This window comes from Prinia subflava, chromosome 22 (assembly GCF_021018805.1).
Source record: "Prinia subflava isolate CZ2003 ecotype Zambia chromosome 22, Cam_Psub_1.2, whole genome shotgun sequence".
NCBI lineage: Eukaryota > Metazoa > Chordata > Aves > Passeriformes > Cisticolidae > Prinia > Prinia subflava.
In genome coordinates, this window is record NC_086268.1 from 1,873,336 (window position 1) to 1,899,978 (window position 26,643).

Here is a 26,643-nt window from a genome sequence, read left to right on the forward strand (position 1 = left end):
CAGCCACAGTCCTTGCCACACCCCAGGTTGGGTTGGTGAGGAACAGTCACGAGTTACAGACAGTGAAACTGAGACACAGAGGGGAGGTCACTGTCCCCAGGCCATGCAGGAAGTCTGCGTTGAGGAGCAGACCAGTCATGGTTCCTGGGCCTGTGCATAATCAGGAATCTCATTAAACTCCTGCCTTTCTCCCTGTCTGGGGAATGAGTCATTTTCTGTGCAGGAGCAGCACAGTTGATGGCTATTCCTAAGCTGTGACCTCAGTGACTTCTTTTGTATTTATTAAAGGAGTTTTGATTAAGGTCTGTCTTAGGTGATGATTTTATCCCCAACAAGGAAGAAACTCAAATGCCAAGTGCTGCATGGAAATGAATGTTTTACTTCCTCCACTGGATTTATGGTGGAACAGAAACATGTTTCTCTAAGGGAAGAACCCTTTGATTCAGGAACACTGACCCTTTCCACAAGTGTGTGGTTAATTAATTTGTTTTTTGGTGCTTCCCCAGCCCTGGTCATCTTTGCTGAGGAACTGGAACAGCCTGGCAGTGACTCACCCTGGGTATATGGCATTCCTCACCTATGACGAGGTGAAGGCCCGGCTGCAGAAATTCATTCACAAACCTGGCAGGTGAGAGGGAGCTCAGCCAGCAGGGCCCTGCTGGAGCTTCTGCCTGCCACCACTGATTGCAGCAGGCCTGACAGATTATCTGTGTTCCTTTCTGCACCTTGTGTGGCTGCTTTTAAACATGCAAACCTCCTGTAGTCTGCTTGTTTGCTGGCTTTTTGAAAGTTGATTTGGAACAAGTGATTTTAAGGATGTTAACTTCTCTTGCTCTGGATTCTGGGTTTAATTTCACCTGCAGGCCAGTGCTTGGATCTTTTCTCATTTTGTATCATATTGCAAAGTCCCTCTTTGAACTGCCTGGGGGTCGATTGAGGAAAGCTGCTACAAATCATCAAGTTATTCCTACTAATTTTATTTGCTGTCTTGATATGGCCAGACAAAGGCTGCCTACTTGTCATTGAATCTTTTCTGTGTGTTCCAAGCTGAAGTTTCTTTTCCTTTGTGTGTTTTTAGTTACATTTTCCGATTGAGCTGTACCCGCCTGGGTCAGTGGGCCATCGGCTACGTCACTGCAGATGGGAACATTCTCCAGACAATCCCCCACAACAAACCTCTCTTCCAAGCACTGATTGATGGCTTCAGGGAAGGCTTGTAAGTAACTTTATAAAAATTAACAACAAAGCAGTTAAATTCGGAATAGTTGCTGTCAGTGGAATAACCCATTGCTGAACTGTTTTGGCACTCAGGAATTACTGACAGCTGTCTGTGCATTGGAAAGCAGTTCTGTAGCAGATGATAAATGTGCAGCAGTGTTTCCCTTCTCATAAATCCTTTTTTCTTTTTGTCAAACCCTTGATTTGAACCAATACTTTTAAGAATAACGTGTTTAATTTTGGTCCAGTCATAGAATTCTTCTAAAACATTAGAACTCAGAATACCTTGAATTCCCACCCCTTTCTTCTCACCTTCATTCTGTCTTCCCTTCCCATCTCCAAAAGAAACCTTAGATATATTTGTGTGTACAGGCACATATAGAGATTTTTTTTTCCCCCTAACTTCTTGCAGTTATTTATTTCCTGATGGGAGGAATCAGAATCCTGACTTGACTGGCTTGTGTGAGCCCACACCTCAGGACCACATTAAAGTTACACAGGTGAGGAAAATATCCCATTCCATCAAACTCTCTGCCTTTCTCCCTGATTTCTACCTTCCTTAGCCATTCTTCCAGTTCTGTCATACTTGGTATTCCCAAGATTTGTTTTTAGGGCTGCAGTATTTTACAGGAATTACAGAAATCTTTGCCTGATAAGGATGGGTAGATGAGCTTGCAAAGACAGATTTTAAGGGTTTATTTTTAGAATGTTCTGCCAACATTGATGCTTTTGTGCCATTCAACATGTCCAGAACCCTGCTTTTCTTGGGATGCTTAAATGAAAATTATTGGATAATTTGAATTTCACTTTTTTCAGAGCTTGATAGATGAATCTAGCACATAAAATGATTCTGAAACCTTGGCATATTTCTGTTCTCCCTGTGATTTATGCTGTCTTTCCCTCAGGAACAATATGAGCTGTACTGTGAGATGGGCTCCACGTTCCAGCTGTGTAAAATCTGTGCTGAGAACGACAAGGACGTGAAGATTGAACCTTGTGGGCACCTGATGTGCACCTCCTGCCTCACAGCCTGGCAGGTGAGCCTTGGCCTCTTCTTTATCTCTCTGAGGGCAGCTGCTTGATCTTCTACAGATAAATTCTCTTCTCAGAGCTGTTCAGGTGTGGAGAGAAGGTAGCAGAAACATTATCTCATAATGTCACTGCATCAGAAGCTGTTTAAATGCCTGATCTCTTAATATGGAATAAGGAAAACCTGTGAAAACTTCCTAAGGTGCTGTTTTTCTACTTCAAGGAGAAAATACTCCATATTCCTAACCCACTTAGCCTTTGTCTTCCTCTCACTTGAAAGCTGCCTGCCAAAAAGCAGGTTAAAAGCCGATTGTTTATTTAGCAGGTGATAATTTGTGCAGCCCAGAGGCTGCTGTGACAGATCTCTCCTGTCCCCTGCAGGAATCAGAGGGCCAAGGCTGCCCCTTCTGCCGCTGTGAGATCAAAGGCACGGAGCCCATCGTGGTGGATCCCTTTGATCCCAGAGGAGGAGGAGGATTGTCCAGGCAAGGGGCAGAAGGAACCCCCTCTCCTAATTATGACGATGATGACGATGACAAAGCTGATGATTCCCTCTTCATGATGAAAGAACTCGCTGGTACCAAAGTAAGGCCATGGAATGGGTGCTGGTAAATGTGGCAGTGCCTTTTCTCCTGCAGTTTTCTCTTGATTTGTGCTGGGAGGGTTGTCAGGCTGTGGAACAGTAAAGATCCTCCTAAAGATCCCATGGAAAACAGGGATTTAGGTCCAGTTTTGTGAGCTTATTCCACACTGTCAGTTTGGGATCACACTTTGAAGCCTTTGATCTTTTGTTTGTTGTCTTGGAGGAATCCCCAGAGGGGTGAAAAAACTGGCCTGACCTGTTGGAATGGAAGATCTGGGTTTGGAACACTCCTGTGTGTGTTAGATTTTGATTTCTTAGCCAGAATTCACCCAGATCAGCAGAAATTCATCCATTTTTCCCCATGATGGACACAGCCAGGCAGGTACAGCCTTCCCAAGGTCCTGATGAATAACAGGGTAGAGGGCAGGCTGTTCTGCTGAGGAGCTCAATTAGGCTGTCATTTTTTATATTGTGGCTGATAAATCTGTCTAATCAAGGTGTGATAACTCTGCCTTTAGTGCTGCTTCCCTCCAGGAGCTGTGCACAGCCATTCTTTGTGAATCCCTGCGTGGCTTTTTCACTTCATTTTCATTTCTCATTTCAAAATCTGATTGCTGCTCTTGCATTTTTTTACTGCATACGGAATTGAGTTTGAATTTGGCTAATTTTTAATAGCTGAATCAACTAAAATAAGCTGCATTTCCTGGTCAGAAAGAATCTTCACCTCTGGTTTACCTGGAGTCTTATTTCCATTTATCTTTCATTCATTTAATCAGTAAACACTGTTCCTGGAGGGCTTTTTATACATATTTTGGGGCAACAACACAATTTTATTGGTGTGACATCCCGTAAATGTTGCTTATTTTGTTTGCTTTAGAGAGCTCAAACATACATGAAGCTTTTCAAATTTAAACAGCACTAGCTTTGATTGTAAAAAAGAGAAAATAAAGAGAACAACAGGCACTGTGCTGCTTTGTTAAGTGGAAAACCAGCTTTCCAGGGCAAAAAATTGAGTATTTTGTGCACACCAGTGCTCTGTAGTGAAAGCACTTTGCACAGGGACAGGAGGATTTGCAGCAGCTCGTGCCCTCTGGTGTTGAAAAGCAGCTTTTCCCTGCTCAGGGCCTGCTGAGGCAGCTCTGTTACCCCATCAGAACAGCTGGGTTTTGTTTCTCAGTGTGCATTTCAGTGGTGTCTCCCAGCTGAGCTTGGATTGCTCCAAGTGGGCACAGGCTCCACTGCTGGAGGACAGCTGTTACCCAGGGAGCAGTCTGGCCCCGGTGGAGCTGGAGAGCCTCTCCAGAGGACAGGAATTCCGTGTTCTGTGTGCTGTGCTCTGTGTGCTGACCCTGTGCTCTCCCCTGCCAGGTGGAGCGCCCTCCCTCGCCCTTCTCGCTGGCTCCTCAGGCCGCCCTCCCTCCCGTGCCGCCCCGCCTGGACCTGCTGCAGCAGCGCGGGGCCAACCCCGCCGGGGCCTCCAGCCCGGGCACCTCCTCCAAGGTCAGACACACCCCTGTGCCCTTCTGCTGCCACTCGGGGGGCAGAGCAATCTGCTGACCCACCCTGTGCTCTCTGACATCCCCAAGGACTTTCTTCCTTCTCTGTCTGGCCTCCCTTAGGGTAACCAAATTGTTATTACTGCCATGACATTCTCTGGTTTTCAGCCTCAGTCCATGCAGGAATCCTCCCTGGAGGTCCAGGAATCCTCCCTGCACCCTTTGGATTTTCCTCATATTTTGTTCAAGCTAGTACAAAATATTTCTCTTCCAACTTTTCTGCACTCATTTTTACAGCAAGTATTTTTTTAAGATAGAGAATGAAGGAAGGAATTTGATGTGTGTGACTGGGAGAAATGAACTGCCTTTCTGACTGATCAGCAGAAGGCAGTAGGATGATCTTGGTGGCATTAAGTTAATGGTTCTTCAGATGCAGCAGCAGTGCTTCATCTGGTTTGGATGAGATAATGAAATTAGGAAAGTGCAGGCAGAAGAAAATACCTGATTCTGTGAATACTCATCACTGACTGATGAATGTTAACTTGTACAAATAACCCACAATTGAATCATTTTTTTAAATAACGGGGACGCTCTGTTTGGAATCCAAGCTAAGGCTGCTGTAATCTCATGTTTTCCCTCAAGAAGAGGAATCTGGGATGTTCAGAGCCTGGCTGGAGCGCACATAGTTCCTGTATTATCTCCTCAAGCCCGTGCAGAAGGTGTGGAGACATCTCCGAATTCCCGGCGATAATCCCTTACAAAAACAGATCAAACCACCCCAAAACTCTCCCTGCTGCTCTCACCTCCCTGCTGTTTATCTCTGCTGCCTGGCTGCCTGTGCTAAGCAACGTTTCTCATTGCAGGCCACACCCGGCGCTCTGCACAAGGACAAACCTCTGCCGATCCCCCCCACGCTGCGGGACCTGCCGCCGCCGCCGCCCCCGGACCGCCCGCACGGCCTGGGCGCCGAGGGCCGCCCGCAGCGCCGCCCGCTGCCCTGCACCCCGGGGGACTGCCCCGCCAGGGACAAGCCTCCCCCGCTGCCCTCGGGCCGCCAGGGAGAGCCGTGGGCGGGCAGGGCCGTGCCCAAGGGGCCGGCGGTGGCCGCGGAGCCCTGGGCTGGCAGGGAGCTCTCCAACCGGCACTCGCTGCCCTTCTCGCTGCCCTCCCAGGCGGAGCCCAGGGCCGAGAGCCTCCGGCTGGGCAGCACGCTCAGCCTGGACAACCCGGGGGTGAGTAGGGCTGGTGGGGCTGGAGGTAACCTGGCAGCCTCTTCTCACAGTGAGGAGTGGGATTTTGGCGTGGGAGAGATGGAAAGAAACCGGTGAATTCCAGGCATGGGAGATCCTTTCATTCCTCTTGGGAGCAAGGTTGAAATCCCAGTTTCAGCAGTCACAGCCACAATTGCCTGATCATTGTTCACCTTTCATTGTTCACCTTTCAGTGTTCACCTTTCAGTGTTCACCTTTCGTTGTTCACCTTTCACTGTTCACCTTGTGGTGTTGAAAAGCTGAGAATGTTTTCTGTTGTTAACTGAAAAAGTCTGGTTTGCTCTGCCCTGAGAAGCCTGCACACATCAGGTGTGAGGGGTAAAATTTGGGTAAAATCTGAGTTCAGTTTGGGTCTGTTCAGCTGCAGGACACTGTTACTGTGAACTGAGGAGTCCAACGTTTTGTTCTCTAAAAGAAAGTGCAGGCAGTTTTGCTCTCCTTGATTCCGTTCCCTTCATTTTTGTTGAATTGAAAGCAAGCACATTTTTAGCCAGATTTTCTAAGAAAGTGGCACGTGCGCTGTTGTCATCCTGTCTCCAAATGTGTGTGCTTGTCTGCATCCTGTTCCTCTTGGCTCCCATTTTGCCCTGTTTCAGCTGAATTTGCCAAGGCCATTGGAATCTCAAAACATGTGAAGTTCTTCCTGCAGGAAAACCCCTGCAGTGTCCTCACTGAGGGAAAGCTGTCAGAGAATTCCTAGATTTCTGAGGTGTGAGAAAATTCTGTGGAATAAACAAGGATCTTTTATTCCCACAGAGGCTGTTGAATCAGTGGCTTTGCAGCTACACTGGGACATTTGTTGTTTCTGATTCCTGGTTTGGAATTTTGTCTTCCAGAGCTCCACCAGTGGCCCAGCTGCAACCTCAGAGTGTGAACACCCCAAAATCAAACCCTCCTCGTCTGCCAATGCCATCTACTCCTTAGCTGCCAGGTCTGTTGGGATTTTTTATACCTCACAGAGTGGGAATTGCGGGGTGCTGGTGCCAGGGACAGAACTGGCACAACTCTTTCAGTCTTAGTTTTAAACTCTGATAGATTCAAAACACAATTTAGAGAAATCAGCATCCCAAAGAGCTGTGGGAGTGGGGGGAGTTCCCCTGGGTTGCAGGAATCAGGCTCCAGTTGCCATCAGCTCTTTAATAAATTCACTTTTGAGTGGGGCTTTGTGTAATGTAAATGTGCCTGATATTGTCACTTCCTTTTGCATCATGACCTTGTGCTGGTGTGACCTTGTGGGCTGCATCCTGAAAACCAAATTATTTCTTTAGACAGACTTGCTATGGGGTGACTGTGGATTTTAAAGGGCACCTTGGTATTAATTAGATTTGGTTTAAATGTTTTGTATCTCGTTTCTCCTGCCTCCAGACCACTGCCTGTACCAAAACTGCCTCCTGGGGAGCAGTCTGAGAGCGATGAGGACACTGAATACATGTCACCATCCTCTCTGCCTGTGGTGCCTCCAGGTCCTGCTGTGCAAAAACCAGAGCTCAAAATGCCTTTGGAAATGACTCAGAGTTTACGGTGAGATTCGGGCTGGTTTTGTGCTCCCTCCTCCCAGCTCTGGGGCAGCACGTTTGGGACAGCAGGCTGGGAATTCTGCTTGCTCAGATTTCTGAATTCCCCCAGTGATATTCACCAGATCTTGACTAAAATAGCAATAAAGGAAATGTGACCACTGCTCCTGTGCAGAGTCCTTGTACAGTATTAAAGGACTCAGATATCCCCTTCCTTCCCACTCTGTCTGCCAAGAACCTTTTGAGAGCAGAAACAAATTTTGAAATCCAAACCTCTCATTAAAATGTAATTTTTGGTGGTATCAGTTTTGGTGGTATCATTTTAACTCTTTTAAGCTGAGCAATAAACATTCATAGAGCATTTTCTAGAAGAAATATTTCACAGAGCAGTGGTGATTTCACCTTGAAACAAGAAACTGAGCACAAACTCTGTCATAGGGACGGGGTGGAGGTGGTGGTCACCTGTGTGAAGGGGAATTTGTTCTCTCCCTCAGAGTTTTGGACTGTGAGCAGCAGCCCGAGGGCTCCATGTATGAAGCAATGTACAACATTCACTCCCAAGCAGCATCCTCTGCCTTTGAGGCTGTCAACACTTCTGGTGAGTGGGCGTGCTAAAAAACAGCTGAGGACATGGGGTGCAGTGAATTGCTCCCAGTGGAACAGCATTTTAGGCTGATATAAAGGAATTACATTTGGTTTTGTTGTTAAAATAGCTGGGATGTATGTGGAAATATGAGTCTGTGCATGCACACTGCATTTATCAAGTGTTTTTAAGCTCATTTTCCTTTCTGGAAAGAGCTACCAGTGTGAGGTTTTAGCAGCAAAATTTCAGTTGTGTGTCCTGAAAATGGGAGAGCAGAGTCTGCCTGGAGAGACAGCTCAGTCCCAGAGCTCAGCACGTGCCTCCTCTTCCAGATGAAGGGACCCTGGCAGCAGCCAGTGCCACCAATGGCCCTGAGGAGTCCGAGAATGAAGAGGACGGCTACGATGTCCCCAAGGCGCCGCTGCCCGTGGCCACTGCCCGTCGCACACTGTCTGATATCTCCAACGCCACTCCTGCCTTCAGCAGAATGTCCTTGGACAGCGACCCCCTCACAGGTCAGAGAGCTCTTGTGTCCCTGCCTGCTGCTGCCTCTGCACCCTTGAAACTTTGTCACTTTGTCACTCCTGGAAGGTTTGGGATGTAAGGTGTAAAATCCGGTTTATGAGGCAGAATTGCTCTGGTTCTTAGGTGTTTTGTTTGATTTATTTTAGCTTTTGTTTGATTTATAGCTTGGAATGTGCTGCCTCGGTCATTTAATCTCCAAGCTCGCAAATCACACTGAAATCACAGTTAGGAAAAGCTTTTTTCAGCTTAAAGGATATTCCTTAAACCACTGTTTCCTACGGGGCATATGATATTTTTGTACCAGGGTGTGAGACGGGATTTCCCATCCCTGGAAGTGTCCAAGGCCAGGTTGGATTTGGGACTGGAGCACCCTGAGATAGTAGAAAATGTAGGGGTGGAAGGAGTTGAGCTTTGAGGTCCCTTGCAACCCAAACCATTCAGGGATTGTGTCCCTGCTGCAAGTGGAAGAGCCAGGGCTGGCCTGGCAGGGTTTGTGGCTCTGCCAGTGCCTGCAGATGGCACAAGTGTTCTGCTCAACGCTCTCAGCTCCTCAGAGCAGGCACCAGTGGCTCAGCAAGGTCAGCTTTTTGTCCCTGGGGAATAGAGGACATCGTGTCCTTCTGGCTGCAAGGCACATTCTCTGAGGGAAAAACTAAAGCCTCGTGTCTCCAAGAGCCTTTCTGAATAATGATTGACTTATTCCCTGCTCAGCAGCTCTTAAGGGAGCTCTGAAACTCTTCCTGTTGGGGGTTTTCAGTCTGAATGTGCTGGTGATTTGCCAAGGAGGAGGAATGAGTTTCTTGTTCCTTCTGGAGGCAGAACCTCCTGTACCCAGAACCCCTTCCCCCAGTGAGTGTTCTTTTTTCCTGCTTCACCATTCCACTTCCCTGACCTTCTTTAGCACAGAGAAGAGTTTCCTAGTGCAGAAAAGTTCCTGATTTTTGCCCCACTTCCCTGTTTCACTCTTTAAATCTGTCCCTGTGTCTGTAGAAATTGGCTGAAAGGGATGAGAAAGGAACAGAGCAAGTCCCACCCCCCTCCCAGACAAAGTCTGGAGCTTAATCATTGACACTTTGTTTCTACAGCCCTGAAATAACACTGCTGTTGTCCTGCTTGAGGGGTAGGAAAATGGAAAATGTGGAAAATGCTGATTGTTACTGCTGTGGGAAGCAAGGCACTGGTGCAGGCAAGCCTGACTGCTGTGGGATTCATCTTGGCAGATTTATGCTCTCAGGAGCTGGAGCCTGCAGTTTTAATTAATGATTTACCAAAATAACTGTCTTAGTAGTTGTCCTTTCAGACTGACCCATGGTCTCTGAAACTCGATGCAGCTCAAGCTGAAACAGCTATTCCAGAAGGCAGTTTGGGGCACAGGAGTGGGCAGACCTTTTTCTCACACGTACAAAAAGCTTCTTATGTTGTGAGAAACTTGAATTCTGAAGATGAGGGAGCTGGACTGAGCTGTGGTTGGTGAGGAAGCTTCAGGGAATCTGGTTCCTGAAGAGCCTTCTCTGTTTTAGGGGTTTTGGTGGAAGTTTTTCAGAAAGGCCCCACAATGCTGCTTCTCTGAGCAAGCTGCAGTGCCCACTCTTAAAAAGGGATTGTGTGGACATGATTTGTGTGTTGTACTCCAGTTCTGCTGCCAGAAAACTCTGTAGAGTGCCCTGAGGACTTTTTCCAGGAGACAAATAAATCTTTCTTTAAGGTGATGTCAAATATCCATGCAGAAAAGTTTCCTGTGATTGGCAAAAAATGCTTTCTGCAGTGGAGGTTAAAACTCAGAAATGGTCAGATGCAGAATGAGCACATTAAACAATCTTTTTCTTTTTCCTTGGAGAGTTTGGTGACTTGTTTGGTTTATTGGCTGTTATTTCCTCTTCCCAGCAGTGCATGATGTGGCTGCAGGGCAGTGTCAAATCAGAATGACTCAGGGAAAAGCAGAACAGGCTGAGCTTTATTGATCTGCCATTAGGCAGGGAGAGCTTCAGCAGAGGAAGAGGAGAACATAATTCAGTTGCTGACTCTTCAGAGAGCATACTTCAGTTGCTGAAGCAATTGTGGTGGCTGAGCTGGGGCTGAGTGTGTGCACACAGAGATGAGGGAGCAGCCTCTGGGCAGTTAAACTGGGGGGTTCTGTCTGACTCTGGGAGGAAATGGGGTATCTGGTGGATTGAATATTCACTGTGTCATTTTTACTGATTCTAAGGCTGGTATCTGAGCTCTGCTTACATACATAGATCCTGTGTCATTTTTATATGGTTTTATCTTAATAAATGAGCCTGATGAGCCCTGCTAATTAAAAAAACCCTGCACAGCTGTTTTTGCACATATGAGGAGGTTGAGAAGGAGGATGAAAGGATTGAAGAAAGTGGCAGAGCTCAGTGACAGCTTTTTGAAGTGCCATTTATCCCCCTGATGTCACCCCAGCTTTGTTCCAAGCAAAATCTCCTCATCTTTCCCTTGAAGTGATGCACTTGTTCCTCCCTGCAGGTTTTTCTGACAGCTCCCAAGTCCCGGAACGGCCGCCAAAGCCGCTGCCCCGGCGCATCAACTCGGAGCGCAAAGCCGGGAGCTGCCAGGCAGGAGGGGCCAGCAGCGGGGCCAGCTCCTCCCTGCACCTCTCCAGCGAGATCGAGAACCTCATGAGCCAAGGCTACTCATATCAGGACATTCAGAAAGCTCTGGTCATTGCACATAACAATATTGAGATGGCCAAGAATATTCTGCGGGAGTTCGTGTCCATCTCGTCCCCGGCGCACGTGGCCACATAGCACACGGGCACCTCCACACCTGAGCTGCTGTGGACCAACTGCCTGGGCAGCTGCTGCCCAGCTGTGCACCAAAGGGGAAGGGGGTTCCTTTAGAGACTTCGTGCTGAGGTCAGTCCTGCCTCTTTAAGAGAATCAGTTATCAGGTTTTCGTGGTTCCAGATTTCAAAGCAGTGGGATGAAACGGAGCGGTGTTTTATACAGTGTGTGTCTTGGAGTCCTTTACCCCTACCTCTTGTCTGAGAGAACAGATTTATTGCCAGGGTGTCGGGAGAGAAAGGCATCGTGACAAGGGATCCCCGAGCCCACGCCCTGGCGGCTGGGGGGAGTTGTTTTGTGCTGTGAATTTTAAGTGGATGCTCAGAGAAACAAAGTCTCGAGGTCGGTGTGGTGTGTCCTGTGGTTCATGGTACTAGGTTTGGATCTGTTCGCTGCTGTGTGTCTGGCTCAGGCTTTTTAGAGAAGCTGGGAGGTCATTTTCTGCTGGGAATTTATAGGAGACCTTGGAAGAATCATTTGATTGCTTCCTGTTGGCCGTGGTGTGTCCCTCTTGCCTGTAATAATAGCAGTTATTGCTTCTGATTCCAGTCCTGCCTTGCTGCCTGGAGATAGCACAATGAGCTGCTGTCAGGGATTTTGATCCTGGCAGTGCTGGGAGTTGGATTTCTCTCGTGTGTTTGTGCTCTTGCCCTGGCAGCACCAGATTCCAGCAGCTGGAGGAGCTCGGTGTGGTTTTGAGGGGTGGCAGAGGGGGCAAAGAATTTGAGCAGGAGCAGAGAACTGGGGCTGCTGCTTCTCCTCTCTTAGCCTTGAGCATTTTGTGCTTCAGTGCTCAAATTTGATTTGTGGCCCTGCTGGGCTGGAGCAGCCGTCTCTGGACGCTCCCATTGCTCTTCCCTAGGAATGTTGCACCTGGTAAATAGGATGTTTTATTTCTCTTCGTTGCATGGTGGCTGTTGCAGACTAGTGGCCTTCACACATTCCTCCAGAGAGCTTTTGCAGGAGCCGTCGTCGTGCCAGGTTGTTTTGTGGAGTTGGTAGATGCAGCTGATGTGTTTGTTGGAATCTCACCTGCTTTGCAGTCACAGAAGTGCAGCAGTTCTCTGCATGGCTGTCCAAACAACATGGGGGCTCTCCTTTCCATTTCCATTTCTCTAAGGTATTGCCAGGTCTGGTGTTAAAACAGACCTGGGGAAAAAATTCTGTATTTGTGATCACATAGTTTTAAAGGTCAGAACTCAGCTGTTGCATTGGAAAAACCTGACTTGCCTGCTCAGCTACTTAACTCTGTTCATATTGGAGGAGTGGATGGTTCCTTTGGAGAGGATTTAGATCCAGGAGGCACAGACAGATCACAGCCTGACAGCCCGAGAGGCTCTTGGCCTTTGGAGCATGTCCAGCATTACTTGTGTGTCCCTGAGGCCAGCAGAGGTCAGCAGGCTGAGGCTGCAGTGTGGAATATTGCTGGAGTGGTTCTGGCAGGCGGGTGCAGTTTGGCCTTTTGAGGAATCCAGAGCTGGGCCAGATGGCTGCAGTTGGCAGAGAGGCCTCCACGAGTGTCAGCAGAGCAGAAAGTGGGGCTCTAATTAAAGCAGAGCTTTCTCTCCAGGCCTCCAGCCCTCTGAATCGTTGTAGTGGCTTCCATGAGCTGTCTCTCTTCCCTCCCCTCTTTTCTGTAGCAGAGAGAACACTCAGAGAGCGTGAGGAGATCTCTGCTCACCCTCTGCTGTTGGGGCTCAGGGCTGGCGGTGGCCAGGGTGGCTCTGCAGGGCACAGGGCTCGGGCACAGCCCTGGGGAAGGTGGGCTCAGTGCCTGGGGGAAGAGGAAGGGCAGCAAGAGCTGCTCTTCCTCCTGTGCCCGCAGTGCAGCTGCCAGGGGTGCCAGCCCTGCTCCCTGTGGGATGTGGGAGCCTCTGGAGGGGCAAGGCCAGCGCTGGTGCTGCTGAGGCAGGAGCAGGGAACAGCCAGACAGTCCCTTGTCCTGGAGATCCGGGTGCAAACCCTTCAGTGAGGGGTTTATTTCCCTCTTTTTCACACTCCCCCGGGCTCTGTGTTGGTTTGGAGCCCTTGGTGTCTGCCCTGCTGTGTGAGCTCAGTGTGTCCAGCCTGACTCCTGCCTTGGCTCCAAAGCCTTAACTCCTGTCCTGCCCAGTGTGTGTGACCAGACCAGTGATTCTCTGTCCCCTCCAAGCCCCTCGGGGCAGGCTGGCTGTAATTTCCATGAAATCCTGCTTGGCAGAGCTGTTCCCGGCCTGTCTTTGGGGTCTATGTGCCAAGAGATGTTCCTGTGGGTGTTGTTCTGGGTATTAGAGATTAGAGAGAGCAATCTTTGTGGCATGTATCACTGATTTCTCTGCATGTGTCCTTTCTGTGCACTTGTTTATGTCTCAAACTGATTTAAGAAACTTAAGTCTTGCCTTTTCTTCCTTAGACACGTTAAGAATTTGCCGATGCCACTGAGGGCAGCAGAGTCCTGGCCATGTCTTGTGGCTGTGCTCTGCCAGCTCAATCCAGGCCCTGCCCAGTGGATTTTTCTTGTTCTTTCTGAGCCCAAGATTGACTGCTCTTCTTTCCCTTCACCTCCCTCTTCTTTATTCTTAAATTAACTTTCTGATGCTACTTTAGAAAGGAAAAACAACCCAAATGCCTAGTGCCTTTCTTAAGGGATGCTGCATGGCCAGGCTGGATCCGAGAATCCCCTCTGGGAAATGAGCAGAGCTGGACAAGCAGCACCAAACTGCTTTGGGAAAGGGGGAAAAGGAGAAAGGAGAGATGGGCAGTGGTCACTTGGACTCTGACACTGTGTTCTGTAGCATTTCAGCCGTGGAGCTTCCGCCTTTGCACTGGTGCTGTGCCGAGCTCGGCGCCACTCTGGATCGTGGCATGGGGGGAAAAAATGCTGGGGTTACCCTCCAGCTGTCCCCAAAAGGAAACACTCCCCAAAGGAATGGGAAACATTCCCAAAAAGAGTGGGAGACGCTCCCAAAAGGAGCAGGAAACACTCCCAGAAGGAGCAGGAGCTGTGGGAAGCAGGAGGTGCCCCCGTGAGCAGGATCCAGGTGATCCAGCAGCACCAGAGCCGAGCAGGAATCCCAAATTTTCCCTTTTTTTGTGCATGTCCTTGCCCCAGCCCTCCGCAGAGGGCCAGGCAGGCTCAGGGCCCAGCATGTGGCCTCCTGCACCGGACTGGTGACTTTACTGTAGCTAATCCTGAGGCAGGCTCCTTACTGTAAATGTGGTTTGATTGGTTGCTTTGTTGGGATTTTGTTCTTTTTATTGTTTTTTTTGTTTTTTTGTTTTTTCAGTTGAGCAAGAAAAAATGCAACTCCCAGGGTACCTTCTCAAAGGTGCCACTTTAAATATTAGTGGGGAATAAGGACATTTATTTTTCAAGTTCCTCCTAGAAATCTTTGTTTGAAATTCCCAGTGGAGGGAGAACTGCTGTTACTGTTGTTCTTTCTCATGGATGACAAATACCAATTTGTAAAATATCAGTGTTAAAAAATGTTGAGATTTTCATGAGATATTTTAAAAAAAAAGTATAATAGTGTCATTAATATAAAATTATAATAGCAGTATTTAATCCTTTCAGATCTGTAAAGAATAAGAAAAAACAGAAGGTAAATATTCTTACAGAGAGTAGCTGAGCTTTAAGGTTCACTTGGTTTAAAGTCCTCATTTTGTTTGCAGATGCATTGTTAATGTTTAGAGGTTATACTAATGTTATTTATTAATTGTTTCCATCCTTGTATGCTGCCCACTAAGAGCTTCTTTGTTTGGGATTTCATTCACCTGTGTCAGTAAGAAAGAAAACAAAACAAAGTTTTATTTTTAAATAAAATTTCCTTTGTTGTAGCACATGGTGTGTGTGTGTGGTGGTGCTTCTGTGAGTGCTGGAAAAAGAATATTTTAGGATTTCAATCTTCTGAATCCTTTGCAGACTGACTTTGGAGTTATTTTATAATTACTACCACAATTACCTGTTAAATTAAAATTTATATTCTAGCTCCTCTCAGAGGCTAGGTAAGATTTATATGAAGATTATAATAATGAGAAATATTCTGAGAGACTCAATGAATGAAGGCTCCAATCCATCAGGACCAAGAAGGACATGAAGTTACACCCAGGAGCAGAATCCAAGGGAATCCATGGGAATATTCTGCAGCCTTTAAAGTTATTGCACAGAAATTATAGAAATAAATAAATATCACAAAAATCTACATGGATCTGAAGATCTAGAAGAGAATTATTAGAGTATATTATGTATTATTAACAGATACAGGAAAACAATTCTGTATCTTTGAATATATTGAATAGTCATTGACATCTATTGATATATATCAATTTTATTTATCAATTTATATATTGATATATAAATTGATAAATAAAATTTTTATATATTTTATATATTTTATATTTATTTTACATATCAAGTAGATGTAATAAATCCAGGTTCTGCCACACTCCAATATTCCAGGCCCAGAAATGGAACTAACAGGGCCCAGCTGAGCCCCCAGGACATTTGGGGGCCAGGGGACAGCACTTGGGGACAAAGGGGGACACTCAGGTCCCGGGGGTCAAGTGGGACCCCACAAAGAGGTCAGTGAGGGCCATGGGGGATAACTGAGACTGGAAAAAACCTCCAAAAAAAAACAAAACACTGTGGGGTGCACTGAGGGTAACTGGGGGGAAATGAAGACACGGGGTTATTTGAGGTCATTTGAGACTCTGATCGGGGTTACTTTAGGTCATTGGGGTCATTTGAGGTCATTTGAGGCTCTGGGGTTACTTTAGGTCATGGGGTTACTTTAGGTCATTCGAGGCTCTTTTGGGGTTACTTTAGGTCATGGGGTTACTTTAGGTCATTTGAGCCCCTCTTTGGGGTTACTTTAGGTCATTGGGGTCATTTGAGGTCATTCGAGGTCCTCTAATTACTGGTATTAGCTATTAATACAATTATCAATATATTCCAATATTAAATTCTAGTCACAATATTATTTTTTTAAGATCCAGCGGTACAATCACCTATCACAGCCTAAAACCAGGATTATTTATTTGAATAAATAGATTTATTAGCATTGGTAGAAATGAGTGTCCTATCAGCAGCCACAGGGGCATAAATGGCTCCAAATCCCCCATGGGATTCTGGAATGCCCTTCCCACCCTCCTGTCTGCGGGAACAAACTCCACCACTCAGCTTTGAATCCGTACTTTATTTTCACATATATATAAAAAAAACCAAAACAACAAACCTCGCAAGTATCGGACAAAAAAAGAAAAAAAAAAAGAAAAAAAATGAAACAAACAACAAACCGAAACAAAACTCCTGGATATGTACACACAATCCAACGAAAATATATATATATAAACCAAAGCTTTTGCTCGGACACCACGTGTAGCAGGGCTGGGACACCCAGGGGACAGAGGCTGGTGGGCAGCAGAGCTCGGGGGGTGATTGAGAGGCACGAGGGGCTCTGAGGTGGGGCAGGGCAGGAGGGAGCTCCTGGCAGGTTCTTGCCCCTCTCCCCTCCTCACTGCGGAGCCAGAGAAGCACAGAGAGGAGCTGGACCTGGCACTGGCAATGCTGAGCACGAAAAACCCTGAGACGTCACTGACTGGCCCTGGCTGATTTTTAATTTAAATTTAAATCTGAGGGAGATGTGGGTGCTGCTGTCGCAGCAGCTGGGCAGCGTCCCTACAATTCAGAGGGGAGAGGGGAGCCCTGCCCCTCCAAACCAGACACCCCAATGCCCTTCTGGCACCCCTGCCTTGCCCTGCCACGTCCTCTGCTCCTGTGGGATCTCAGCACTGCTGGACAAACCAACCCAGGAACGGTTCAAAGACAAAACAAAGCACTCAGAACCTCTCAGAAGCTGCCAACACCTCTCTAGCACACCCCTCTTTTCCACTCTTCTCTCCTCCAACCTGCACCCATTACACCTAAGGTGCCTCAGACATCCCAAAAACCAAATTTCACCAGCCTCTCTGAGCAAGGTCAGGGTAAAAAGAAAGCGTCGAAACCTCCCCACAACATGTACAGAACAGATTACCTGAAAGAGCCTCAAATCCTTCCACCAAGCAGGGATTAATGGGATATAGTTCTTCCTAATATTGCTGTGGCTTCTCTGGAGTAGTAAAGCGAGTCCAGCTTTGCTGCTAAGGCAACACCTGCAAGCCCAGGGCTGAGGTAATGGCCAGGTGAGTCAGGGAGGTGTCCCCAGCACGGTGACACTCGGGTGGCCTCTGGCCGTGCTCCCCAGGGGCTGGAGCAGGGGTGGGAGAAGGCAATCCAAGAGCAGGAAAGGTTTGAAGGAAGAAAGCACTTAGTGGGTCTCCTCTCTAGTTTCTCAGATCGATGTATTTCTCGCTCTGGGGAGGGAAAACACAGGGTTAGGGGTGAACACACAGCAAATCCTCTGCTGCAGCTGTGGTGGTGACACACACGGTGGGGTGGGGACAGCTAGGGCACCCCAGGGTGGCTGAGCACCCACCTCGAGAGGCGGGGAGGGGAGTGTGAGCTGTGCAGAGCCAGGCAGGGGCTCTCTCCTGGCCCAAGGCAAATAAAACCACAGTGGGCTCAGGAGCTGCACCCTGTGGCTGGCACGGGCAGTGGTGGCCCAGGAGTGACGCTGTGAAAAGCTGCTCCACCCCAGGGGAGGGACACCAGATGTCCCAAAAGACTCATCCCAAGTTCTCTGGCTCACAGGACCTGTTCCTGCAGCCTCTGCTCTCACTTCTGGCCAGAGACCTTTCTGGTTTAGCTCCTTCTCCCCAAGGCCCCTGGCGAGCCTGGCTGCTGCTCCACTGAGTGAGGCAGAGCCAAGCAGGGCGGGCAGTGGGCACCACCACGAGCAGAGCTTTGTCCCCTCCAGGAATTGTCCCCTCCCTTCCATCCCACGGCCCCCCCGAGCGCTGCTGATGGAGGATGGAGGCCCGTGCAGGGTGGGCAAAGCAGTACCTGGGTGCAGCCCCGTCCCCGAGCGGCGCGGGCAGCCCCGGCCCCGTGCCCGTCGCTCTGTCCTACCTGGTCAGCTGCGGCTCTCTTCTCGCCGTTGGCGCCCTGCAGGAGCCCCGCCTCTTCGGAAAGTTTATCTGACTTAACTTCAACTACAATCTTGTCTTTACGGGCCTCTGGCTTTGTGCTAGGGGAGGGAGGTGACAGTTTTTGAGACACGTTGGCGATACCCGGGCGGGCACGTGGCCGGCCGAGCCCCGGGGCTCCATCTCAGGGATGCTCTGTGGTGGGACCGTGGCTCAGAGCGCTGGGTCAGAGAGACTCCAGCTCACAGAAAGCTTTGGACTGCCCAGGGAGGGGCCCTTGGCTGCTCTACCACTGTGCTGTCTCCTCCCTGCACGGCAGCACCCTGTGGGAAGCTGGAAAAGCCGCGGTGCCCCCGAGGCCGCGCTCCCGCCTCGCTCTGCAGGGAGCAGCTGCAGCGGTGGGATGGGGTGGATGGGATGGGAAGCATGAGTGGTATCAAGCACCCCCAGCCCCACGGGCCCCGGGGGGACAGGGGGCAGTGCTTACATGTCCTGCTTGCCTGCTCGGCCACACGGGATCTTGCCTTTCTTGTGCAGGAAGTAGATGACAGCACCCAGCACAGCCACCACAAGGATGGCCACGATGATGGCCACGATGATCACCCCTTGGCTCTCTGCTGTTGACTTTTGATCTAAACGTAACAGGGAGAGAAAGAAATTAATGCCTGTCCCACTGTAACCCCCTTCTGTGTTAGGAAAGGGTCCCTTCTCCCCAAAAAAAGCCCCAGTGCATGCCCAGCTGCACGCAGGAAATCTGCAGATTTCGGTACAGAAATGCTCCGTTGGGGCAGTTTCTGTAGGAACACAGAAGTTCTGCTCTGGGCTGCCATGCCCCATGTGCCACAGGAGGGTGGGTAACAGGAATTCCTGCAGGGCAGCAGGCCATCCCTCCCCTTCCTCGCCCAGCAGGTTTGGGCTGCAAGAAGCTGCACTTGGCAGCCGTGCTGAGGACAAGCAGACAGCTTCCCCAGCGCTGGGGACAGAGCCTCCGCCTCCCTCCCGGCTTGGCAGGGGGAGAAGCAGCAGGAGAAGCAGCGCAGAGCCAGCAGCCACGCTCCCTCCCCAGGTGAGCATAACTCGTGTCCTGACAGACACCACCAGCACACTGACCCTTCCTGATGGTTTCCTCTGCGAGAGCAGGAAGGGAGGGAAAGACACCGAGCTCAGCCACCCCTCGGCAGCACGGCCCAGGGGGGACTGACACCCACACAGAGAGCAGCCCTGGCACTCACCCACCAGCTGGATGTGCTTCTCACTGACCCCCAGCTTGTTGGACACCCTGCACATGGCTCCTGCCCGCAGCAGGTCGTGGTTCACACGCACGGTCAGGTTGCTGGCAATGTGCTGGTTGTCCATGTACTCGTGAGCCTGGGTGGGGCAGACAGGGCAGGATTCAGAGCCTGGGCAGCCCCCGGGCCGCCCCAGCCCGGCCCCTCCCGGCTCTCACCGTGCCGTTGATGCTCCACTGCACCGTGGGCCGGGGGAAGGCGATGGCCTTGCAGGTCAGGTTGATCAGCTGGTCCTGGCGCACGTACAGCGGGGAGCTGATGGCCACGATCCGCGGCTTCCCTGCGGGCAGGGGACATCAGCACCCACGGGGAACGGGTGATGGGCAGGCAGGGGGCACTCTGCACCCACAGCTCCCAGGGAATGGGTGCTGGGCAGGCAGGGGACATCAGCACCCACAGGGAAGGGGTGCTGGGCAGGCAGGGGTCACTCTGCACCCACAGCTCCCAGGGAATGGGTGCTGGGCAGGCAGGGGTCACTCTGCACCCACAGCTCCCAGGGAATGGGTGCTGGGCAGGCAGGGGTCACTCTGCACCCACAGCTCCCAGGGAATGGGTGCTGGGCAGGCAGGGGGCACTCTGCACCCACAGGGAGCAGGGAATGGGTGCTGGACAGGCAGGGGTCACTCTGCACCCACAGCTCCCAGGGAAGGGGTGCTGGGCAGGTGGGGGTTACTCTGCACCCACAGCTCCCAGGGGATGGGGGCTGGACAGGCAGGGGTTACTCTGCACCCACAGCTCCCAGGGGATGGGGGCTGGGCAGGCAGGGGGCACTCTGCACCCACAGCTCCCAGGGGATGGGGGCTGGGCAGGCAGGGGTCACTCTGCACCCACAGCTCCCAGGGGATGGGGGCTGGGCAGGCAGGGGTCACTCTGCACCCATGCCAGGCCTTACCCTCGACAGCCACGGACACCTTCTTGCTCTGCTCCAGCCCCGGCACGGTCGGGGCCATCACCTTGCAGCTGAAGGTGTTGGAGTTTTCGAAGGTGAGGTTGCTCAGGAAGAGCTTCCTCCCTTCCACCAGATGCGCGCCCTGTTGGGAAGGAATGTCCCCAGCAATGAGCCCTCTGTGCCCACGTCCCAAAGGACTTCACACCTCCCATGCACAGCGAGGGAGCTTGCAAGCACAGGACCTCTCTGCAGTACTGGCCAGGAGGTGACAATATTGGCGTGGACAATGCAGGTGCATGAAAAAGGAAATTCTTCCCCTGGCCTCTCAGGAGAGAGGAGCAAGATCCTGACTCTGCCTCATTTTCTGCAAAGCCCAAGCTGAGCCTGAGCACGACAGAGCTGGGGTGCCCACTCACCTTGTCATCCCTCCACTGGTACTTCAGGTCCACGGGGCTGGAGGCGTTACAGCTCAGCGTCACGCTGTCCCCTTCACGGAGGGTTGAGGATGGCTCCATCTTCACATGGACCCCTTCAATGTCTAGGAGAGGGATGGAGACCAGGGCAGGGTGAGCAGGAGGGACAAAGCACCGACCGTAAGGTCCACAGGGCCCAGTCCCCTCTCTCTTACAGTTCACGACAAGATCCACGTCCTCCTCTATCTGTGACATGTCATCCAGGTCCAGGGACTGGCACCTGTACGTGCCACTGCTGCTCTTGTCCACGTCGTGCAGGTTCAGGACCCCGCTGTCGGGCTCTGCCAGCGACGACAGATCCTGCCACTCATCCCGCTGCACACAGTGGGCACAAAGCAGAGTCCTTAGCCCCACGCAGGCCCCCTCCCACCCTGCCACTGCATCCCCCTCCCCACGACCCTCTGGGCAGGGGACAAGGAGCAATCAGCAGATGGAGAGGTGCCCCGGTCTCCTCAGGCCTCACGTTTTTTTTAAAGAAGCTGAAGACGGGCTGTGGGTTCCCATCAGCCTCGCAGACCAGCGTCACATTGTCCCCTTCCTTCACCAGCGCCGAGGACGACACCACCTGCAGCTTCAGGTGCTCGGTGGGGTCTGGGGGCAGGGGTGGGCACAGTCAGTGCCCGGCCCCACTGTGGGGCACCAGCGCTGCTCCCCCGGGCCCAGACTCACAGAAGATGTTGACCTTGACCCCCCGTGACTCCAGGGCGTGCCTCTGTCCCTGCAGCCAGTAGTGCACGGTGCAGTGGTAGCGGGAGTGGCGGTCCTCACGCATGACGGCCGCGTACAGCGTGCTGCTCACCGTGTACAGCCCGCTCGACTCGCGGATCACCGTCGACTGGATTGTCACCTCTGCAGGGGACACGGACACACAGGAAGGCTCCCTTGGCCTGCCCGGGTTCCCCCCCCCCCAGCTGGGTGCCCATCCCTGCCCGACTCACTGTCCTCCTGCGCGTGCAGCTGCTCCCCGTTCTTGTGCCACGTGATGTTGGGAGATGGGAAGCTGTTCTTGCTCACGCACCTGGCGATCTGTGGTGGCAGAGACAGCCATGAGCACAGGTCAGGCTGAGCACGGAGCCTCCCCGGCCCCTGCGTGCAGCCCCTCCTCACCTGTGGGATTTCAGTGCTGTCCACAGGGATGCCTCCCGGGTTGGGCTCAATCTCAGGGGTCTTGGGGACCTCTGGAAAGAGAAGCCACCAGGTGTATTAGGAGGGACGGGCTGGGATGGCATCCCCGGCCGTGCCACCCCCCTGTGCCACTCACTGTAGACGCTGAGCTCGGTGCTGCTCTCGCCCACGCCGTAGCTGCCAGCTCCGACCTGGCACACGAAGGTCCTGGCGTCCTGCACCGTCACCGCGCTGAGGGACAGCGCCTTGTCCCTCCCCAGGGACAGCCGCTTCTTGTAGTCCGTGTCGTCCTGCAGGACCTCGTCGGCCGTGACGTGGTACAGCCTCACCTGCCGGTTGCTGCGGTCCACCTGCAGGGCGAGGGCGAGGCTGGGCTGGGCAGGGGGCCCTGGGCTGGGCAGGGGGCCCTGGGCTGGGCAGGGGGCCCTGGGCTGGGGCCACCCCAGAGCTGCTCTGCCAGGCCTGCACTCACGTAGAACCAGTCGAGGTAGGTGACGGAAGTGTTCTCAGGGATGGAGAAGTTGCACTCGATCCTGGCTGTGCCCCCGATCTCCACCTCCACCACGGCTGGCATGGAGATCTCCAGCTTGCTGGCTGCAGCTGTGGGACAGGATTTGCTGTTAGGGGCAGGAAGGGTGGGGAATAATGGGCTGTCCAAGCACTGCCTGTGCCCATCTCCAGCCCCCAAGAGCTGTGGGGCAGAGCCGTGCACTGTGCTCGACAGTGTCCCAGCCTGGCAGCAGTGACAGCCAGGACCCCACTGCCACGCTGCCTTCAGGATCCCCAGGGAGCCATGGGCTCAGGACAGCCATCCTGTCCCCAAAGAGGGGACATGGCATGTCGTGCCCCCACCAGCTCTGTCCCCAGGACACCATTGGGAGGCAGCATGTCCCCAACCAGCACGGCCCTGGCACAGCCAGGACTCCCAGGTGCCACCACAAGCTCTGATCCTGCTGCCCCAGCGTGAGCCCAGCAGTCAAAGCATCCATCCCTGCAGCATTCCCGAGGTGTGCCCTCCCTGCTGCTCTGCCCACCCTGTGAGCAGCGCCTGCCCATCCCTGCACCCCACCTTCCTCCCAGCCCAGCCAGCCGCAGCAGTAATGGAGCTGCTGGCCCTGCTCCAGAGAGGATGGGAGAGGTAATGGCTATTGATCCAGGACAGGGCACGGAGCAGCTTCCCAAGGGATTGGGAGCAGAGCAGCCCCAGCCGGGCAGAGCAGAGACAAGGGCGGCACCACAGCCAGGCTGGGAGTGTCACTGCCACCATCCCTGCCAAAGCAGAGCAGGGTCTGCACACCCTGGGCTGGCACACGGCCCTGCAGAGGGGACAACAGCCTGTCCCCAAGCAACAGAGCCAGCCCAGGTATGGGAGCAGGGGACAAGAGGCTTGGAGGAAGCAGCTGTGTCAACATCTCCCTTGATAGCGCCCGCTCCGTAACAGCCACCACCGGGGCGACTTCAAAGGGCAGCGCCGTGCCCACAAACTGCTCTTTGTTTGGAGTGGGTACATGGTGGCACAGAGCCAAAACACAGCCAGAGGCCCTTCTGCCACGGCAAAGGCCCAGACACGCAGGAGCAGCCACCTCAGAACTCCCCAACACACGGTTCTGGCCCTCGCCCATCCCGTCGGTGTATTACACTTGGCACCAGGCAAGGAGGGATGAGCAAATCACGGCACAGCAAAGAAGGAGCTGGAAAAACAGGTGATAGCCCCAGAGATAAGCACGCAGCGGGGACAGGAAACTGGCTGAGAGTACAAAGGGAAGGATAACAGCAAAGGAGGCAGCGGCTCACCTGTATGGCCACAGCTTGGCAGGAGAGAGCACCTGCACAACTGGGCAAGCCTGGGGCTGGGGTGTGTCCCTGCTGACCCCACGCAGCCTCCCCTGAGCCCTGGCACTCTGGACTGCGGGCAGCCAGGCCAGACTTTGCCTCTCCATCATTTCCAGACCTTTGGCAAGGGCCGCAGGCAGAGCCAGCCCTGGGGAGAGCAGCTGGCCCTCCCCCTGACCCGCTCGGCATGAGAGCCCTCAACCAGGCAGCGGAGCAACCGAAACCATGAGCTCAGAGCTGGAGAATGGCTGGCATCCGGGGCTGGCATGAGGAACACAACCCTCCCAGCCATCCACTGCCCTTGAGGAGGCTGACATGGGCGCTGCAGCCCCCACCCCGCCTGGAAAAAGGGCTCGCTGCTCCCCACCTCCTCCGGGACAGGCTGGAAGAGGGACACAAGGCGACACTCACAAGGTCCCCCACAACCCTGGGGACACAAGGCTCGCTTCTCCAGCTCCAAGACCTTTTGCTATGTGCGTGGGCAGGCTGAAGAGGCACTGGGCACAGCCAGCCTGGCACAGCAGGCTGCGGGGACTTGGCGATCCTCCCTTGTGCCCGGCGCAGCTGCAGGTTTGGTGATGGAACCCGGGGAGATCCATCAGCCACGCGTGGAACGGCCCAGCTGCAGCACCGAGCTCCATCCACCCCGAGAGCCTGGCACGGCTCCAGCCGGAGACCTCGGGCTCCGGAGAGGGCGTCTGCAGGGAGCGAGCAGGGAAGGAAGGAGAGCCCCCGTGCCTTTTCCATCTGGCTGGCGGACAGCCGGCCGGCAGCCAGAGCTCCGCGAGAACAAAGATTTGCTTTTAGAGCTGGGGAAGGGGGTGGGGAGCAGCACAGTCCCTCGCCAGCCTCCTGCAGAGCCGAGGTGTGCGGGGAGACGCCGAGAAGTGCGGCTGCGGTGGCGGCACAGAGCCCCCGGCGCTGAGCCCCCGGCCCGGAGCGACAGGAGGGGCACCACAGGGCTCCGGAGCCGCCTGAGGTTTCCGTGGGTTTGCGTTCCCCTCTCGGGGAAACCAGCTGCGCCCAGATCCCGCCTGCTCCCGGCGCAGGCACACACGCTACCCCCTCCTGTTCCCTAGGAAAGGCGCCCAGATCCCCGGGCAGGGCTGCCCCAGCTCACACGGAGCAGCATCACCCGCACCGTGTCTTCTTCACAGAGGGTGCAGAACCCCAGCCTCGCAAGGAGCAGCACCAACACCTCCACCCAGCCACATCCGCCCAGCCCACACCCTGCCGGGCACGGGGATGGAGCCGGGCTCTGCTGCAGCGGGGACCAGCGCCTCGCACCCCAAAACAACCGCACCACCCTGCCAGGACCCCGTCCTGTGCACCTGGAGCGGCAAAGCTCTCCACGCCACCCCGCAGCTCGGTGACAACATGCAGACACCTCTGTAACAGCCAGACCGCGGGGCACAAAGGGACGGGGCGGCTCAGGCAGCCCCGGGGTGGGCTCAGCCCCCCGTTCCAGCAGCGCTGGCTGGCCTGAGAATGTCTTGGCCGTGGCCCCTTGTGCTTCTGGGAAGCATCAAGCCTTTCACGTGGCTGGGCTTCCAAATACACCGACGCCGCCAACCATTGAGCGACTCCTGGCTCGGCACATGTGCTGTGGGAAGGGGATCCCGGCACGGGACGGGGGTGGGAGCAGCCTGCTCTGCACTCCGGTCTGAGCCTGGCTTTGGCTCCAGCAGCTCGGCCTGGGCAGGTTCCCAGCGCCGGGGCCACCTCCGCAGCCCAGCGGGGCAGGGAGCAGGCGGCGCACCGGGACCGCTCCCGGGCCCCCGGCGAGAGGAGGGAGCGATGCGGGGAGCGGGGCAGGGCAGGAAGCGCAGCCACCCCCCGAGGGTGAAAATGGACTGGAAAGTGGATAAAAAAAGAAAGCGCGAAAAAAGCCAAGAGAAACACAGCGCTCAGGGGAAAACTCCTTAGAAGGAAAGGGGTGGATGCCTCCTAACAACAACCAGCTCACCCCGGTGCGCGCTGAACGCACGTGGGTCAGGCACCCCTCAACCTGCCCTGCCCTGGGGGGCTGCAGAGGGGCCCCGAGAGCGGCACGGCGCACCCAGACCCGCCCCGGACCGCGGGGCCGTCCGGGCGGGGACACACCGAGGGAAGGGCCGATCCCACCTGGGCTGCCCCGACCCCGCGATCCGAGCATTCCCGGCGCCGCGCCAGGCACCGCCCGAGGGGCGCCGCGCTCCCGGTGCCGGCGCTGGCCCCGCCGCGCCTCTGCGGGGACACCGCTGCGGCTGCCACCTCGGGGAGCTGCACAGGGGCAAATCACGGCCCCGCACCGCCGCTGCAGCCCGGTGTCCCCCGGCGCGAAGGACATCGCAGGCAGGGCTCCGCGGGACCCCGCAGCGCTCCGCAGGTGCGCGGGTCCGCCCGGCCCCGGCCCCGCACTGCCCGGCCCCGGGTCCCGGCCCTTCCCGCAGCCACTCACCGCAGCAGAGCAGCAGGCAGCAGCCCCAGCCCAGGGCGAGCCCCGCCGGCCGCCGCCCCCCAGCCATGCCCGCCGCCGGCCGCCCGAGACTGAGCGGGGCCGCGGGCTGACGTCAGGCGGAGGAGGAGGAGAGGAGGAGGAGGAGAGGAGGAGGAGGAGGAAGGTGCGGTGCCTCCCCACCGCCCGCAGCCGCTTATCACCCCCAGCAGCAGCAGGCGGGCGGGCGCCGTGGCCGCCCAGCCCCGCAGCGCCCGGTCCGGCCCCGCACGGCCGCGGGCAGCGCTCGGGCCGCCCCCGGCACGGCCCCCGCCCCGCTCGGGCCCTGCCCAGCTGCGCCCGGGGGCTCGCAGAGCTGCCAGCGCCTGCCTGTCCGGGCGTGCAGGGGCTGAGCCGGGCAGACAGCCGGGCGCTGGAGTCGCTCACACACCCGGAGAAGGGGGCTGGAGCGTGGGGTGTGTTTTTCAAAGAGTTTAGGGAATGCCGGCGACAATCGCCGAGAGTCCAATGTGCAGGTAGCAGCGGCGATAATCAGAAGTGACCCTGCTGCCCAGCTCAGCCCCACACCG

At 53.9% G+C, this 26,643-nt stretch overlaps 2 protein-coding genes across 3 annotated transcripts in view; one reads left to right on the plus strand and one right to left on the minus strand.

Moving 5' to 3' along the window:
- Positions 1 to 14,845, plus strand: part of CBL (Cbl proto-oncogene) — a 35,004-nt gene extending 20,159 nt beyond the window's left edge. Inside the window, exons 5-16 of the mRNA XM_063417773.1 lie at positions 507 to 628; positions 1,079 to 1,216; positions 1,631 to 1,718; positions 2,124 to 2,255; positions 2,629 to 2,832; positions 4,199 to 4,330; positions 5,190 to 5,558; positions 6,434 to 6,528; positions 6,963 to 7,118; positions 7,606 to 7,709; positions 8,027 to 8,209; positions 10,710 to 14,845. Coding sequence (XP_063273843.1) covers positions 507 to 628; positions 1,079 to 1,216; positions 1,631 to 1,718; positions 2,124 to 2,255; positions 2,629 to 2,832; positions 4,199 to 4,330; positions 5,190 to 5,558; positions 6,434 to 6,528; positions 6,963 to 7,118; positions 7,606 to 7,709; positions 8,027 to 8,209; positions 10,710 to 10,990 — 2,004 coding nt within the window. The 3' untranslated portion in view covers positions 10,991 to 14,845. The remainder of the gene's footprint in view (positions 1 to 506; positions 629 to 1,078; positions 1,217 to 1,630; positions 1,719 to 2,123; positions 2,256 to 2,628; positions 2,833 to 4,198; positions 4,331 to 5,189; positions 5,559 to 6,433; positions 6,529 to 6,962; positions 7,119 to 7,605; positions 7,710 to 8,026; positions 8,210 to 10,709) is intronic.
- A 1,335-nt stretch (positions 14,846 to 16,180) lies between these two features.
- MCAM (melanoma cell adhesion molecule) lies at positions 16,181 to 26,337 on the minus strand. Of its 2 annotated transcripts, XM_063417753.1 has the most exons (15): positions 26,078 to 26,336; positions 22,277 to 22,404; positions 21,941 to 22,154; positions 21,787 to 21,857; positions 21,618 to 21,705; positions 21,349 to 21,528; positions 21,143 to 21,270; positions 20,835 to 20,994; positions 20,623 to 20,744; positions 20,210 to 20,348; positions 19,476 to 19,597; positions 19,261 to 19,396; positions 18,516 to 18,660; positions 18,012 to 18,129; positions 16,181 to 17,356 (listed from the first exon to the last, which is right to left on the minus strand). In XM_063417753.1, exons 1-15 carry the CDS (start codon positions 26,142 to 26,144, stop codon positions 17,327 to 17,329), a joined length of 1,848 nt encoding a protein of 615 aa, XP_063273823.1. In that variant the 5' UTR covers positions 26,145 to 26,336; the 3' UTR covers positions 16,181 to 17,326. The 2 variants fall into 2 exon arrangements, with proteins under 2 accessions (XP_063273823.1, XP_063273824.1); XM_063417754.1 differs by lacking the exon at positions 18,012 to 18,129 and having other exon boundaries at positions 26,078 to 26,337.
- Positions 26,338 to 26,643: the final 306 nt, after the last annotated feature.

Excerpts from the sequence above, each read along its gene's own strand:
- MCAM (XM_063417753.1), bottom strand. The coding sequence starts at position 26,144 with ATGGCTGGGGGGCGGCGGCCGGCGGGGCTCGCCCTGGGCTGGGGCTGC. Across the intron at positions 22,405-26,077 it reads CTGCCTGCTGCTCTGCTGCG|CTGCAGCCAGCAAGCTGGAG; the intron begins GTGAGTGGCTGC and ends CCTGTCCCACAG. Across the intron at positions 20,745-20,834 it reads CGTGGATCTTGTCGTGAACT|ACATTGAAGGGGTCCATGTG; the intron begins GTAAGAGAGAGG and ends TCCCTCTCCTAG.